At 45.0% G+C, this 16,230-nt stretch overlaps 4 protein-coding genes across 5 annotated transcripts; 1 reads left to right on the forward strand and 3 right to left on the reverse strand.

Moving 5' to 3' along the window:
• Positions 1 to 13: 13 nt before the first annotated feature.
• Positions 14 to 10,545, reverse strand: LOC117792382 (HEAT repeat-containing protein 5B). 2 transcript variants are annotated; one of them, XM_034632505.1, is made up of 7 exons: positions 10,112 to 10,545; positions 8,098 to 8,517; positions 6,382 to 8,028; positions 6,051 to 6,324; positions 1,032 to 4,827; positions 704 to 718; positions 14 to 361 (listed from the first exon to the last, which is right to left on the reverse strand). In XM_034632505.1, the coding sequence occupies exons 1-7, from the start codon at positions 10,174 to 10,176 to the stop codon at positions 33 to 35; spliced, it is 6,546 nt and encodes a 2,181-aa protein (XP_034488396.1). In that variant the 5' UTR covers positions 10,177 to 10,545; the 3' UTR covers positions 14 to 32. The 2 variants fall into 2 exon arrangements, with proteins under 2 accessions (XP_034488396.1, XP_034488397.1); XM_034632506.1 differs by lacking the exon at positions 704 to 718 and having other exon boundaries at positions 10,112 to 10,543.
• A 940-nt stretch (positions 10,546 to 11,485) lies between these two features.
• Positions 11,486 to 12,664, reverse strand: LOC117792385. The gene has a single exon (XM_034632510.1). It carries the CDS (start codon positions 12,498 to 12,500, stop codon positions 11,538 to 11,540), a length of 963 nt encoding a protein of 320 aa, XP_034488401.1. The 5' UTR covers positions 12,501 to 12,664; the 3' UTR covers positions 11,486 to 11,537.
• Positions 12,665 to 14,064: 1,400 nt separating this feature from the next.
• On the forward strand, positions 14,065 to 15,210 carry LOC117792386 (probable 18S rRNA (guanine-N(7))-methyltransferase). The gene is made up of 4 exons (XM_034632511.1): positions 14,065 to 14,215; positions 14,270 to 14,307; positions 14,365 to 14,930; positions 14,988 to 15,210. Exons 1-4 carry the CDS (start codon positions 14,177 to 14,179, stop codon positions 15,173 to 15,175), a joined length of 831 nt encoding a protein of 276 aa, XP_034488402.1. The 5' UTR covers positions 14,065 to 14,176; the 3' UTR covers positions 15,176 to 15,210.
• On the reverse strand, positions 15,205 to 16,064 carry LOC117792387 (dnaJ homolog subfamily C member 30, mitochondrial). Its single transcript, XM_034632512.1, has one exon. The coding sequence runs from the start codon at positions 15,991 to 15,993 to the stop codon at positions 15,319 to 15,321; it is 675 nt and encodes a 224-aa protein (XP_034488403.1). The 5' UTR covers positions 15,994 to 16,064; the 3' UTR covers positions 15,205 to 15,318.
• Positions 16,065 to 16,230: the final 166 nt, after the last annotated feature.

The following is a 16,230-nucleotide window of genomic DNA, read 5'->3' on the forward strand; positions in this document are numbered from 1 at the left end:
ATGATGGTTTTTAGATTTGGACAGCTTCACAATTATTGAAAGTTGCTAAAGTCCGTTTTCAGTTTAATCGTCGGTTTCTGCGGCTTGGCCAGTAAACCGTTACGTTGCGCCTCGCTGGCCTTCTGGGCGAGATTAATTGACTGCTGCTGGTTCCGTATGGCCGACTCCAGTTTCTGCCGCAATTCGGGCTTTTGGCACATCAGCGCCTTGAATTCCTGCGGATATTTGGGTCCAATTTTGAGCAGCCACTGCAATGCCTGCTCGTGCAGCTGTCTCTGGTATTTGGGCAACGTGCGCAATCTGCTCGGATCGGCCAAGTAGCTAATGAGTACCGGTACGAGCAGCGTTAACATTTGTATATCTGTGGAGAGTTCAAGTAAATTTTATTAGACACAAATTCAAAACAAAAGACGAGGAAAGGCAAGACAAGTAACGGTGCAGTGTAACTATTTTGGGGTGTGTGAACACTTTTCTGTTATCGATAAACAATAGCAATCGATATTTACATGCAGTTTGCTACAACATTTAAAGCTATTTTGTTTTTTGCAGCTACAACAACAACTACCAACAGTTGGTTAATTAATTAGTAAATAAATACAATTCGTTAGTGTGCTTCATGTGCATTTGTTAACATTGAGGGTGCAAAACAAGAATCTGTTGCGAATGATTTGTATTATTTCTTTTTGTGGGCGCATCTATTTACCTTGTAGCAAGTTTCCTAACGTAATATATGCATATGTTATTGTTTTTATTCAAGTGTGATAAATGAATGAGTAAAGCAATTAAAAGAGAAGAGATGAAGAGAGAAAAAAGAGCAGAATGTAAAAAAGACGGTACTATTTGACGACAATAACAAATTGTGCGCCAAGTTGGCAGCGCTATTCGCTATTGATAACGGACAAATGTACTGGGAAAGAACGCACTAGTTGCGAATTATTAGGCCAATCTGTTCAATTGGAACAGTCTTTGGCAATAGGTTAAATAATTCGAATTTTATAACGATTTATATATTATAGATTGCTGCTACTTACGATGCTGCGGCTCAGCGAGCTCAATGAGTTGATCCACGGTGACGATGCTCTCGAGAGTCACCTGCAGTTCCAGTTCACTGGCTGGCATCTTACTGGACTCCGCGTAGAGGGACTCAATGATCCGGGGCGCCAGTGCATGTATATAGGGTGTTGCAGTTTTCAGATCCGCTTTTGTGAATATGGAACGTGTTGTTTCGATGCACTTGAGCTTAATCGACAAATGCTCCGATTGCAGACACTGTCGGAAATGATTGATGCACGGATATTGCAATGAGGGCGTGCCCACCACTGAGGCGGGCGTATGGAGAATGAATACAGCAATTGCCAGCAACATGGTAACCTCATCAACCTTACGCTCCTCATTGTCACCAGCCGTTTTCGTCATATCAATGATGGTGGCCAGTGCACTTTGCAGTAGTTGCTGCCAATCCTCCATAGTGCTTGGCTGCTGTGCCCAGCGATGGATACAAACAGAGCGCAGACATTGTAAAGCTGCTTGTACAGCACACGTGTTGGCCAGAATGCTGCTATCTATGGACGACTTGTTGGCTATCTCCCTTATGATGCTCGTGGTCATGTAGAGTATTGTGGGCAGTATGGTCAGGGCACCGCTGGGAGTGCACAGCTCTAGCAGCTGTTCAACACACTGCAGTCCGCTGGCCACCAGCCGACCATTTTCATCGCCCAGTACCGAAAAGAAGGAGGCGTTATTCTTGGCATACGCATAGTCCAACTGAAGGTTCGTCTGCTTGCTGGGATTGAGGCTGGGTATTTGGCGCACAAAGAGACACAGGCACACCTCCAGAACGGCATAGACATGCGAACTGCCGGGCTGCATGACGCTCCCCTCACCCAGTTCCATGTTTTCCGTCTTTGTCTCCGTTTCATTGTCATTGTTGGCATTGTCATTGGCATTGTCGGGAGTCTTTTGATTGTCCCGATTGCGTTGTAAGTCCTCTCGAGCCGCTTGAATTGTCTGCTTGAGTATCTCGACGCAAAGCAGCTGGACGAGCAGCTCATCTCGGGTGAGTATCTGACGATGCAGCACATGGCATAGCTCGATAGTCAGAGCACGATCTTTGATCAGCTGGCGACGAGCCCAATCCGAATCAAAGATGCTGTGGAGCGACCGTAGGCAGCTGACAATGTTCTTTGGCTTCTCTGAGCTTCGCATGCTGCACAACGCCTCCATGCAGATGCCAAAGATCATATGAAAGCGATCCGCCGAAAGGGAGCCGTGAGTGATGTGATTGTTATTGGACTCGGTTTCTGGTGTGCTCGGCGTGCTCTCCACTTGCGTTTGAGTCTCCTGATGGCGGGCAAATCCCTCATCGCGCAGCCAGAGCGCAGCTGCATACAAAATGGGTGGCCAGCTGGTCATGTAGTGCGGCTTCGATGAGTTGATTGTGTCTGTCGTGTAGAAGGATCCGCCATCCCGCGGCAATTGTGATTGAAACTCAGTGGGCAGCAGCAACAGCGCATGATCCTTCATCGCTGCCAGCCAATGATTGGATAAATTGTGCAGCTCCGGCTGCACCAAGCCCAGCAAACTCTCGCCACGATTATCACTCTCCAGATCCAGGCCACTCACCAGCTCTGTTTGTGCTGCTGACGACGCTGCTCCTCCAGCTGGAGAGATAGCCAAAAGTGAGGCAGGTGCTTTGCCGTTGCCCAGCATGGCGACAATGTAAACCTCAGCCCAAGCTTTCAATATGCTGAGCTTCTCCAGCGTTGCCATCGATTCATTATACAGCTGGGTGCTGTTGGTCTTCGTGTAGAGTTTATTCAAAGAACTGACCAGCAACTGATGTACACGACGCAAATCGCTAATGTCACGCGCAACTCCGGATCCAATCCAAGCAGAGCACACCTCACAGGCGGCGGCTGTAACATGGGAGGGTGTATCGGGTGCAAAGGCCGGACGCAAGGCAGCGCCCACCTGTGCTTGGTACTGCTCCAGCAGTAGATGACCCGGAAACTCTGGCTCTGGCACATTCGCAAATCGATCTATGATCTCTTGCAGCGTGCGTAATCCCTCCAGCCGTAATTGATCCGAATCCGAGGTGGCTGCCATAAAAGACATGCGTATTAGCTCCGCCAGATGCAGTATAAGATAATCTCCGCTGCGTGACTTGATCAGTTGCTGTTCCTTGGCCTGCAGCAGATCGAAATGCAGTGCATTGGCTGCCTCGCAGCTGGCGATGATTCGGCGCACACACTGTGCGGCAAAAACACGAGTGGGCCAACGGGGTTGCACGGCCGGATGTGTGGAGGTATTCTCCTCGGCCCGATACTCGGTTACATCGTCGGCATACTCCTCCTCCTCATCATCGTCGTCATCTGTGTGCTGTGCCTCGCCTGTGGCCGACTTTCCGGCTGCATCCGACGACGTTGCCAATCCCGTCTGGTCGTCAATGGGTCCGCCGCTCTCTACGGCTACAGTGAGTACCTTCTTGCAGAGGCTCAGCCAATTGCTAAGATTATCCGCAGCGAGCATTTGCAGCATGGATGTCAGTGTATCGTGAATATTCTTCAGCATCTCCGCATCTGTTTCAGTGTCCAGCATGGAGAAGAGCAAGCCTGGCAGTCCGTATTCCGTAATAACCAAATCCGGGCATTGTTCCGGCGTTATGGCCAATGCCAACTCGCACACTTCACGCGCCTCGCGATGCGCCAATTGCCGGAGACAGGCGACTGCTGCTTTCCGTAGTATAAAGTAATTGCTGGACAGCATTTTGACCAGCGTCGGGACGAGCGTGTCCAGCTGCAGGGACTTGCAGGCAAACAGATGCAGCTGCTGTAGGCAACCAATTGCCTCCGATTGCACCAGAGGATCGGCATGAGATTGCAGCAATGCCGCAGCACAGAGGAAGGAGCTGCGCATGGCATTCACAGCAGCATTGTTTCCCTGGAGTTCCGGACCAACGGTGGTGATCAAAGCATTGACCACACGTCCCACACACTGATGCACATCGACATGGGCATGTGGTACGCTTAGTAGCAGCTTCAGCGAGAGTGTTAACGTTGCCTCTACATAACCACGGAACATGGGACCGCCGGAGTCCGCAATCTGGGCCAGAGCATACAGTGACCAGACCTGCACCACCGGAGAGGCGCTATCCTGGGCCAGAGCCAACAATATGGAGACACTGGTGTTTAGATGCTGTGAGGATCCCATGCCGCCCACATAACGATGCAGGCAGCCCAAGGCATGCGAGTGTCCCGTTCGTGTCACCACATCCCGTGCCGACTTCAGTTTGTCAAAACTATTCTGAGCCAATTCGGCGGTAAAGTGCGAATCTGCGACGACTTGTGCCAGACGTCCAAGGGATTCGCCGGCGGCACAGCGTATCGTTGAATTGCCACTTGTCAGTGAGGCGACAATTAGACTGGTAGCACTCTTCTTCACATCCTCCTGGCCAATGCTCGTCTTGCTGTCCGTCAACTGTTTCAGTGCAAACAGCAATGCGGTAAATATATTCATCTGGACCGCCTCCTGGCGATTGCTCTTTGCCTGCTTAATGCACTCGGCAAAGTGATCCAGCATTTGGAGTCGATGCTTGTTGGCCACCTTGGGGAAAATGGTGCCATACAGGGTTACAGCCATGTCGATGACCGCCACGCCCAGTGGCAGCGGTCCTGGGCATTGTTGTGCCTTATTAATCAGCTGTATGTTGTTATTGCTTATATTGCTTGTGTTCGTCGCATAGTTGTGCTGGGCCGACCAGTTTGGACGGTATAGACAGCAGGGATCGTGCTCCAGGGCGCCGGAACCAGCAGCGCTGTTCGGCTGAAGCTGTTTATTGAAAGACGGAGGCAAATGAGACACCAATTAGTTAGGGTTCTTTTAAAAACATAAAGAATTTAAGAACTTAATTGAAAAGTAACGAGTAAACCAATTAAGAGTAGCTTTGAGTAGCGAACTCGCTCAAAAACTAACGAGCAAAGCTAAATTTAAAAGAAACGAGCCACAGAAAATTAAAGAATAAATAAACGGATACAAAATAAACTAAACATAGTTTCTAGCATAGCGACTAGAAATGTGTACATTAAGCATTCGCTTGAAGAGTAACGAGTATATCAATTAAAAGCAGGGAATAACACCGGAGCCGGTACCGGAACCATTAACCGAAACTAACCGTTTCATTTTTAGTACCGGATTTGAGACCTTAACCGAAATAAATTCTCTGTCCAGAACCGAATACCGAAACGCTTATACCGGTACGGTTAAAGAGTTGACCAACTTCAAACTTTCATAACTTGATCAAAACTTAACCAACTTTAAAGCGGAATGTCATTTTGATCATGTTTTGGCCTCTTAATTCATTCTGCGTTCAAATATTTTTTAATTGGTTCAATACATTTTTTCGCTATAGGTCTAGTGATTTATTTCGTTGTCATATTTATTATAAAACGACATCTTAACATTTTAAAACGTTTCAAAATTTATTTGTTGTACCGTTACTGATTCCGAAACCGAAAGAAAAAGCCTGAAACAGAACCTTTTACCGAAATAGTAATTTCTTGTTTTGGTTTTATTCCCTGATTAAAGGCATTTTCGAAATTGAAAAGAAAACAAGTTGAATTTTATAGCGATTAGATGTTCTCGCTCAAAAGATCAATTCTGTTGCAGTTTGCGAATTGTAATGTGAAATGAAAGCAATATAAAATGTAATACATAAATTAAAAGCAATAAAAGTTAGTTCTAGTTACTCGCTGGAAAACTAACGAGTAGAAATTTAAATCCAATTTGTAAAAATTAAATTCGGCATGCAAATGTAAATCGTCAAAGATAAAAAAGATCACAATTTTGTCTGAGGGGACGGGCGCGTAACTTACATGCTCGCCGTCGACTTTACGATTGGGTTCCATCTGTGCCGTTACCGACAGTGCATATACAGAAAATTTGGGAATAGTTTAAGAGATAAGAAAGTAGTTTTGGTTACCACACATAGATACATATAGAAAGATCCCACCTTAACTTAAGTTATGGTTTAGTTTATATTTACTATGACGTACCTGATCCTCGATGGTGCGATGATTGGTTTCCTGCAGCCAAGTGCCCAATATGATGGAGTCATCACCATGACAAAGGGTGCGCAATAGCGAATTTGTTGTGTTGGCAGCATTATCCGACAGTGTAAACTCCGAGACGAGCATGCGCAAAAGATGCGTGTAGGATGCCTCCAAGGCAGTGGGAGGCAATAGCGTCAGGGTTTCAAACAGACGTAAACGGACCATTGCAGCGGGAGCCTTTAGCTGAGTGCCGTAGCTCTTGAGGACACTGGCCAAGCTGCAGGCGATAAATAAGTTTGAGAAGAGTATTATAGAATGCGTATGGCTAACTCACTTGACCAGCATGGCTAGAGCGCTCTCGATGGGCGTGAGCAGTCGTCGGGTTATATCCTCACTGACCAGATCCGGGCAGTTGAGCAGAAAGCTGTGCATGACTGAAAGCGCACCAGCACGTCCCTCTAATGTCACCTGCCAGGTGAAGGCATCGCCGCGTGCTTTCTCCGATTCCAGCTCCTTGTTGGAGCGCGGAAATGAGTTGCGCCAAAGCAGCAACATGCGCGGCAAAAGACCCTTGACCACCGGCGATCCCAGGGTCATAATGGCGCCAATTAGCAGCCAACCCGCCTGGGTGCGATGCAGCGACATGCGGCTATTCTGGGAAGCAGAACGCAGCAGCTCCTCGGCACAGTTGAACACCACTTTGCCCTTGGTGTGCGGTATGCCCAATGGTGAGTGGCGTGCGCTACCCAAAATGGCCGCCAAGGCGCAGCTATAGCCCGCAATGGCCTCCGGCGAGGAACGCATCTGTTCAATGGCCTCGATAAACCGATCGATAAGTGGCGTTATCTGGCTGGGCACTGCAATGCAGCAGCTTCTCAGGCACCAGGCAGCTGCCAAGCGTGCCGCGGCACATGGATGCACCAACACCGCGCAGGTGGCATCAATAGCATTCAATGATTGATCTGTCAGCAGATTCTGCGCGGTTGTGCCCAGGCCAATAAATAGGGAGCTAAGCTCCTGAAGGGCACAGACTAGCAGATGCTGACTGAAGAGCGTCTCCTGGTTCGAATCCTTGGCATTCTCGGGATTGAAGTCGATTGAGTTCATTTGTTTGGCCACAAGATGTATGAGTTCCTTGCAGGCAGCGCTTTGCGCCTTCTCCCCAAGCATTTTGCCTATTGTCGAACGTAATATAAAGTTGATGCATTTCCGTGAGTAGACGGCGTCTACGTGAGAGCATGCCGCCTTGGGATTCGCCACCAGATCCAGTATATGTGCCAGGAATGTGCTCAGTTGCCGTTCCAGCCAAACGCTGCCCATGAACTGCACAAATACCACATAGGCATGGGTAACGCCAACGCGCACCTCACGATTAACACCCGAGCTGCCTTTGATGATCTCGCCGGTGCCCTTGAGGAATGAGGCGCCGCCGCGTAGAAACCCAGCCATTAGTATGTTCAATGCCTCGTCCAATGAAACCAGACGCAGTGTGCCACCTTTGGCAGATTGCAGTGCGGCTAGTGCCTGGGCATGAGGTGATTTCTTGTTGCCCACCGCCTCTGCCAGTTGTTGTGTGTAGGCCAGGAGCGTGCCCAAGAGCTGGGCAACGGCACAGCGCACCTCGTAGTTGCTGCCGTCGAAGGCACGAAAGCATAGATTGCCCAAGCTCTCCAGCTCCGCCTGATACAGGAATGGAGCACTGTAAATCATCTTGAGAATGCAACGAGCGGCGGCAACTCGCACAGCCATGACACGGTCGAGCAGACAATGCTTGGCCGCCTTGTAGATGTCCTTGTGCACGTTGGCAATGGCGGTGCCCATTCCAGCGCTCACCTTCTCCAGCGTATGCATGATCTCGATGCGAGCCTGCGACTCGGCGTTCCTCAAGGTGCGAATGAGAATCTGCACGGTATCCTCATAGGTGCGGCCCATCATACGGCCCAGTTTCTCGTACATTGAACCCAATACACAAATGGCAGCTCTGTGACATAATTAATGAATGAAAAGTCAGGAAGGATAATAGAAAGTGGAATGTTGACTTTTTACTTACAGCTTTGTTGGCAAATAACTGGGCGAGTCGTCCTTGTTCTTCAGTATATCATTGCACGCGTTCACTGTGTCAAACAGCATGAAGGTGTCGCCCACTGAGAAGAGTGTGGCCAGTGCGCTGGCAATGAGCTTACGCATCGGTGGACCTGGTGCACCCTGTATACGTTCCGAGAGCTGTTGCACCAGTTTCTTTTGTCCCGCCTTTATCTCATGCTTGGGCATCTGCGGCAAAGACTTTTCCAAATAACGCAGCCATTCCAGCTCGAAAACACCACGCTTGTGTTCCGGCAACTGCTTCAGTGCCTCCTCGTTGAGGGTCAGTGTGTGGGCGAGTTCCATTTCGTCGTGTGGCGCCTTTGTCTCCTCGGGACTGTGGCCCGTCAATTTGCCAGCGGCGGTGTCGTCACTATGTATAAACGATCTGCAATGCAAATGGAATGTTTCTTATTAATTAAAGCACATACTATAGATGACTAAATATGTATGTATATATGTGTGTGAATGTTTCAGTGTATTTATGGCGTGGGAATGATAATATACAGCCGTTGCACCATGGGTCAAACCACAAGATTAGCAATAAATAAAAATTGAATTGCCTTTTTTATCGATAGGAAAATGTAAAATAATATCAATAAAATTGTCCTATTTTTATGTCCAAGATCAACACTTTAATTTCGAATTTTGCATTTAATCGCAAGTGAATAACAATAATTCACATGAAAATATTGTTATAAATTTAATAAATGTTTATTATATTTACAATTTTAATAAAATTGGCTCGCGTTTGCTAGTAGATTTTGTTCGATTTTGAGAAAATTTTTTTATAATATTGAGAATGAGAAATAACCAAAATTTTGCAAGTTTGGCTTTAACATGTTAAAAAAAAGTTTCTGTGAGAGCTATGTTATATTAATATCCGAATTTACAGAAACTATTGAAATTGTGTGGCTTCGTTTTCATATCTACAGATTTACACTTGCTGCAAGTAAATGATCGCTAATCTAACAGTTTCGCCCATAGTACGTAACTCGCAGCCATTTCCCCACTCCAATTTCAACATCTGTGCGATCAATTAAATTAGCTGGCTATCGATAACTTGCAGCCTGCCATCACCATTGCGATTGACCTTGGACTTGCCCAGCCCGCATCAAAAAAGCACAAGAGAAGGTCACACCGACAGCGTAGAGAACCCCGAACTAGCTATTCAATTGAAAAATCGTGCATCATCTGATGAGCTAAATGGATGCGATGACGCGTTATCATCTTGTTGAATATTGAATTACATACAAAAGGAACGAGGCACAATGATAAGTGCAAGCTGTCGCCTTGGGCGCGATAAAAAGCGAATCGTTGACATACATTTCCCCATCCTATGCAATACTCACTACACATATGAATACGAATACACAAAGAGTCAAGAGAAGCCAAATTTCAAGTGGTAGACGAGGTCGGCCCCAAAAACAAAGACATGAAAGACCAAACTTTTCTCTTTTAGTACGACAAATTATGTGCACCGGTTGTGGGGCAATTGTTATGCGGCAGCCATCAGCCATCACAATGGGGTAAAGTCCTAAGGACTATGACTATACCAACCAAAGGGGCTTTTGTTTGCGGTCGGCACTCAAGTGTCGCGCGTGTTGCATATACAAGAAAATCAAATCCATACATGCAAAAGAGCCAGAACAATTGACGTCTGCAGGCTCGAGTTACATAAGACGCCTTGCAACAGAAAGATGCCACACTTGCGGCGAGTCAGTTGAACGTATAAGGAAACAAGTAAAACCTGTAAGGTGCAGCAATGGTAAAATGCAACCACTGTAGAAAAGAAAAATGTAAAAACCAAAAACCACCGCCGTTTTACAGCTCAGACAAAAAAAGGCATCGACTTCGTCATCTCTACAGCCCAGTCCCAGTCCCACCCCATTCTGGGCTGATGCCCCGTACAGTCTGCCCCTGGTGGTTGTTTGTTGGCTTTAGCATTTGTATTTGTTGTTGTCTGTTGCAGATTTATTTACCTGCGCGCCTCGTTGATGACTTTGCGCAGAAATTGCGGCGTGCGTGCAAAGTTTAAGTTTTCCATTGCATTAACAACTTTAATTTAAAAACTTTCTTTTGCTTTTGCCCAATTACTATATTGTGTGGCAGCGCCTCTTGCGGCTCTTGCAACTTTCACACAAATCGATAACGTCTTTTTTCATGCCACTTTTTGCACAAGTCCACAATAAATTATTTGCTAACATTTATTTAGCATGTTGTGTATTTCTTCACTTTACAAATGTTCAATTATTAAACGATTGTCTTCTAATAACTATGAAGTAATTGCAAATATATTGTGTGCTTTGACAATTATAGTAATTGAGGCAGCAACGAGCGGCGCTTGCTACGCGCAGAAAATTCAAACAGCGACTGGAAGCAAGCAGCAAAGAGCGGCAAGTCAACCCGCAACGCAATCCCATAACAGTCACAGTTCAGAGAGTTGTGGGATGTAACGTCTGCTTTTACGAGGCAAGGCGTGTGACGTCACAGATTGTATTTTATTTTAAATACAGTAACGTTCTTTACAAGCAACTCCCATAAATCTATTTTTAAGTAAACGATTTCTATGTAAAAAAGTTGCTCATATAGAAAAAAGCAGTATAAATTTTAAATTTAATCCGTTTTGCGACACAAAGATAACTAAGAAGTTTTAATTGTGAAAATAATTTGAATTAAGTCTATTAAAAACAGATTTTTCTCTGATTTATTGCAAAAACAAGATTTTTTGGAAAGGTTATGGATATTGAACCTCTGATGATTTAGTAATAAATAGTAATAAAAAAAAAGCAATACTACTACAAAATTTGAATTCAAAAAAAGTTGCTTATACAGAGGTTGCTACAATAGAATGTTGCTTTTGTAAAGGTTGCTTATATAGAATGTTTACTGTATTAATAAGTTTCGCTTTATGCATGTATAAACTAATATTTATAGGGCCATTTTAAAATTTAAATAGATAATATATTTTTATTTTTAACTCAGAATTCACAAATCTATATTAATAAATTATACACTCGTGACGTCATCGGCAAGATGTGCTGTGTAATCTCTTAATTTATTAAATCTTGGGGCACAGGCGACTCGCTGACTGGTTGCAAAAATAAACATCAAATGAGAGGCACAGAGGGAGAGAGAGAGTAACAGCATTAAAAGAGAGAGCATGTCGCTCTTTTTGATTCGCTCTCATATGCATACGCGCGTGTGTATGTATGTGTGTGTAAGCAATAATGATGACGTCGTCACAGCTGTTAACAGCCGCCTGCAACAAATTGGCAAGTCGTTATCGATAACTCACATTGTGGGCGGACTGTCAAACTGTGTCAATGTGTCAAATGGCCGCTTCAAATGAATAATTTAAGAATTAGAATTTATAACGCACTTGATTTATTACAAAATACTTATGAACTAGGGCAAAAACTGCATGCTGGGTATATTGATGAGTGCCTTCGATGTGGCGCTATTCGGATTACCGAGCTCCTTAATGATACCCTGCACACGGGCAACGACATCACTGCGCTGGACATCGCCACGGTCTAGCATGCGCTGGAAGAGCGTGTGCAGCTGTCGGGTTGAGGAGGCATTGGATAGCTCAAACAATTGCTGAAGCAAATCCTCCGAATATCCCTCGTATTTACTAAGATTGGCGGCCTTTGCATCGCGCTTGAGCAGATCATAGACCAGCAGAAAGTCCACATATGGCTTCGTTGGCGGCACACGTTTCTTGCCCGCCGTCGATGTGCTGCTCCAGCGATCCATTGCCGATTCTACGTCAAATGCGGCACGTCCGTAATTATCATCGTACAAACGCAAAAAGTTATCCAAGGACTCCACATCATTGGTGAAATCATCGTGCAGTGCTTCCGTTTGGATATCTCGGATTAGCGAAAGTGGCAACTTGTCAAAGTCCGAATCATCGCTGATCTCACTGAACAGCGCCTGGCCCTCAAGTGGAGCGCTTCTCGAGCTGACCGCAGCTGGAGCAAAGAGTGCTGGTCCATGTGCTGGCGTTGGCACCGCTGTCGGTCGTTCGGTGCTCGTGGTGCGTTGTGGTGTCTCCCACCAGCTGGGTGGCTGCCACCAGCCGCTTGTGCTGCCCGCTGGTCTTCGTGTGGTCGATGGTCTGGCTGTCGATTTGGGCGGCGTGGAAGGCAGCGGTGTACTAACGGCTTCCTGCTGCTGCTCATCAGCTTGAGCACTGAACGGCGGCTCCGCGGTGGTGCTGGAGAGCGGTTCATATTGCAAGAGATCGATGTAGTAAGCCAGAGCCTGCATCGAAGCGGGCAGATAACTGTGCAACAGATTGGCAGACTGACCAGGCGAAAGCAGCTCCAGCAGGAGCAGCAGCACTACCAAAAATCCACTGCGCATTTCACCAAATTTTTATTGTCCAGTCTTAAACGATTTGCGCGACAGAGAGACAGTTTGTTAACTGAAAGTTGGCAGCCAACAGCAAGAATCTTTAGACACTGAAGCTGGTTTTTCGAAATGGATGCTCATGCTAAGTTTGGTAATACCCTGTACCTGACAGCCGTGTAATAGGGGTATCATCAGTTGGAGCAACTGTTGATTCTACACCTATTCATATATTAAGCTTATAATTACATCTAAATATTATTTTTTGCTAATCGATATAAGTAATTTATAGGTATTATTGGTGCCACAATTCAAACCTAAATATTTAATATCTTTCGATCATTTCAGTTAAATTAAACTCATTTATATATATAAATCTCATTGTCCAACTGACTGATTGTTTTGTACAGGCCAAACGGCTTAAGAAATTTAACAAAAAATTTATTAGAATTTACTTTTAGTCAACAAGTTTTGAAGGAGCTTATTGATTATTTCCAGGGTATCTCTGCGTTGACTACAATGTGTAAGCTTCTGTTGGCTTTTTCTCTTTTTTTTTTTTGTTTTTTGGCAAACTTGTTAAACAGAGGCCAGCGACCGCTTTGGGTTGCGTCAAAATATTTTGGTAACCGTCGTTGTCCTCAGGCGTTGTTCTTGGAAAGAGTGAAAGATGTTCAAGTGTGTGCTGTAAACCAGTTTGGATATGGGCGAAGGCGTCTGTTAAATATTTATAAGGGGGCATTCACTGAAACCTGATTTTATTCAGTATGAATTTTTGGACAATAAATGATCAGAAAACGCATTACATCAAAATGCAGTTTGAGTTGAGCTGAACAGTTTGAGAGTAATTGATAAATGCAGTCGCACGCATTATCGATCAATGTGGTAATCGTGAGCAGCAGCTGTTGCCCGGCAATAGAAGAAAGAGCGAGATGGCACAAACCTGTTGTACCATGCATACGTCACAGTCGCTCGTTAATGGCTAGGCTATGTTTTCGCTTTTCGGGCAAGCAACAAAAAAAATGGCACAAGGTAAACAGGCCACAGTCATTCAATATAGCGGCAGCACATAACGGATAAACGCATACAAGTGAGATGGCACAAAATTATATTTAATTACGCAGAGCATTTAACCCAAATATTTGTCAACGGGGTATCGCATTTCCGTTTTCCACAAACTAACAACACTAAAGTGACAATGGCGATCAACACCTCATGTAATATTGAAAACTATAATTATTGGTGTCGTGTCGTGTTGTCGCAGTCTTGAATGACAGCGGAGCACCCACACCCACAATCACACACACACACAATGAAGGCAATCACAAATGTTTGGATTGCACTCAATTTATTTGTATTTTAACTGCTAATCTCACCGTTTTACAGTTTGCACATTCACGTATTAGCTTAAAATTCTTTAATCACATGTTTAATGCTAATAATTTAAACAAATATATCAAATTTTCACTGTATTTTAGACAAATTCCGCGACGCGATGATATGTGTTTGTGTATGCGTCAAATCGATGACCGTGTAGTTAATCGTTGCTAGGCAAAACGATAGCAGTCACGAAATATCGGACCGAACAGCTGATTTTTACTACATTCATCGATAACATTATATTGCACGTGTTGCAATGTTTAGTTTTGTTTGATATTTTTCAACTGCGTTTAAAGTAATTTAAATTAAGCAAAATGGCCAGAAGACCAGAGCATTCAGCACCGCCAGAGATTGTAAGTAAAATCGAGAGTGGAAAAGCTTTATACTACATATAATCTACTTTGCAGTTCTACAACGACGATGAAGCCAAGAAATATTCTACCAAGTAAGTTTGAGAATACAAACAGCATTTAAAACTCTGTTTATTCACAAATCCTATCAGCACACGTATAATTGAAATCCAGGTGGAAATGGCAGAGCGTGCTTTGGAGTTGCTCGCACTTCCAGACGACGATGAATCGCGGCTTATTTTGGATATAGGCTGTGGATCAGGTCTCTCTGGCAGCGTTCTCGAGGATAGCGATCACATGTGGGTAGGCATTGATATCTCCAAATCCATGCTGGATATTGCAGTGGAACGCCAAGTAACGGGCGATGTCATCTTGGGAGACATGGGAGAGGGCATGCCCTTTAAGCCGGGTACTTTTGATGGCGCCATTTCGATATCGGCCCTGCAATGGCTTTGTAACGCTGACAAATCCTACCACAATCCACACAAACGTCTGCTAAAGTTCTTTAGCACTTTGTTCTCCTGCCTGACGCGCACTGCACGCGCCGTTTTTCAGTTTTACCCAGAGAATTCGGACCAGATTGAAATGGTCACAGCACAAGCCATGAAGGCGGGCTTCTATGGCGGCCTGGTAGTCGATTATCCTAACTCTTCAAAGGCCAAGAAATACTATTTGGTGCTCATGACTGGCGGCGCCGCGGAACTGCCACAGGCTTTGGGTAAGACACTCTACATAGTGATATGAATTGTATTTTCATTATGCATTTTATTTGCAGGCTCACCGGAGGAAGAAAGACGTGTTAACTACATAAAGAAACGGGACGCTTGCCGCGATGCACGTGGTAAAGCGCCAAAGAAGTCACGCGATTGGATTCTGGCCAAGAAGGAACGTCGTCGTCGGCAAGGCCTAGAAACACGTCCAGACACTAAGTATACGGCCAGAAAACGTAGTGGGCGCTTTTAAGAATTGCCGAATATAAACAAACTACACAATTTAAGTATAATTTGCGTATTTATTTAAAACACTTAAGCTTACAATTATGTTAAATTGAACTAGACTCTTTCATCATACTATACATTGCCACCGTCTGTAGTAGTAAGTGTTGATCACTGTTCCGGCTTCTTACTGTAACTCTCCTGCTTCGACGACGTTTGTTTGGGCGTATCATACGAACTCTCTGCGACAAATATCAGATACATAGCTATGCCCGCAAAGATCATGGTCAGCATTACCAAATCAGTTTGACCAGATATTCTGCTCTGTTCCTTTTGCAGACGCAGACGCTCGTATTTCTCCTGAGCCGCCTGTCGTCTATCAAAGCTTTTACCATAATGCGCTCGGCTCCATTCGTCAAAATCGTAAATGGGCGTGCGTCCTTCCGTGTCGGCCACTTTGGATTTCGTGAAGCGCGACTTGTAGAACTTGGTCTGTGGGTCGTCCTCCTCAATTTCTATGTCCTTCTCCGCATTCCGCAGATCCTCTGCATACTGAGGTCCTGCCGTGTGAACAATACCCTTGTCATAAAGACGTCGCAATCGATAGTTTCCTAGCACCTCATAGGCTTGATTGATTTCCCGAAACTTTTTCGCGGCAGCTTCACTGCCCTTGTTTCGATCCGGATGGTAAGCCATGGACAACTTGTAATAAGCCGCCTTAATTTCCGTCTGTGTGGATCGCTTGCCAATGCCCAAATCATCGTAATAGTTGATCTGCCACTGCGTATGCGTTGTAAACAGACTGCGTACTAGCGGTCGCCACAATAGCTGCCCATGTTGCAGCATTACTTAGGAAAATTCTGACAATTTGTATTATTGTATTTTATTATTATATCACATTTGTGAACAAAACAAACTCACAGCTGTTTGGCTTAAAAGGTTGCCACCCAGCCAAATTTTCCGAGCTGGCAAGTCGTACCATTTAAGGTAATATGTCAAAAATAGTAACTAATGAAAAATTATAAAAAATTTGTCGTTTACTTAAAATGTTTTTTAGAATTCAATTTTTAACTTCACTCCCCT

The sequence above is a fragment of the Drosophila innubila genome (genome assembly GCF_004354385.1).
Source record: "Drosophila innubila isolate TH190305 chromosome 3R unlocalized genomic scaffold, UK_Dinn_1.0 2_E_3R, whole genome shotgun sequence".
In the NCBI taxonomy this organism is placed as follows: Eukaryota; Metazoa; Arthropoda; class Insecta; order Diptera; family Drosophilidae; genus Drosophila; species Drosophila innubila.

Bases quoted from the DNA above. Each gene is read 5' to 3' on its own strand.
- LOC117792382 (XM_034632505.1), bottom strand. From the start codon at position 10,176: ATGGAAAACTTAAACTTTGCACGCACGCCGCAATTTCTGCGCAAAGTC. The intron at 8,029-8,097 runs GTAAGTAAAAAG...ATTATGTCACAG, and splicing joins AGTTATTTGCCAACAAAGCT to AGCTGCCATTTGTGTATTGG. The intron at 6,325-6,381 runs GTGAGTTAGCCA...TATCGCCTGCAG, and splicing joins GCTCTAGCCATGCTGGTCAA to CTTGGCCAGTGTCCTCAAGA.
- LOC117792385 (XM_034632510.1), bottom strand. From the start codon at position 12,500: ATGCGCAGTGGATTTTTGGTAGTGCTGCTGCTCCTGCTGGAGCTGCTT.
- LOC117792386 (XM_034632511.1), top strand. From the start codon at position 14,177: ATGGCCAGAAGACCAGAGCATTCAGCACCGCCAGAGATT. The intron at 14,216-14,269 runs GTAAGTAAAATC...TCTACTTTGCAG, and splicing joins ATTCAGCACCGCCAGAGATT to TTCTACAACGACGATGAAGC. The intron at 14,931-14,987 runs GTAAGACACTCT...TTTTATTTGCAG, and splicing joins GGAACTGCCACAGGCTTTGG to GCTCACCGGAGGAAGAAAGA.
- LOC117792387 (XM_034632512.1), bottom strand. From the start codon at position 15,993: ATGCTGCAACATGGGCAGCTATTGTGGCGACCGCTAGTACGCAGTCTG.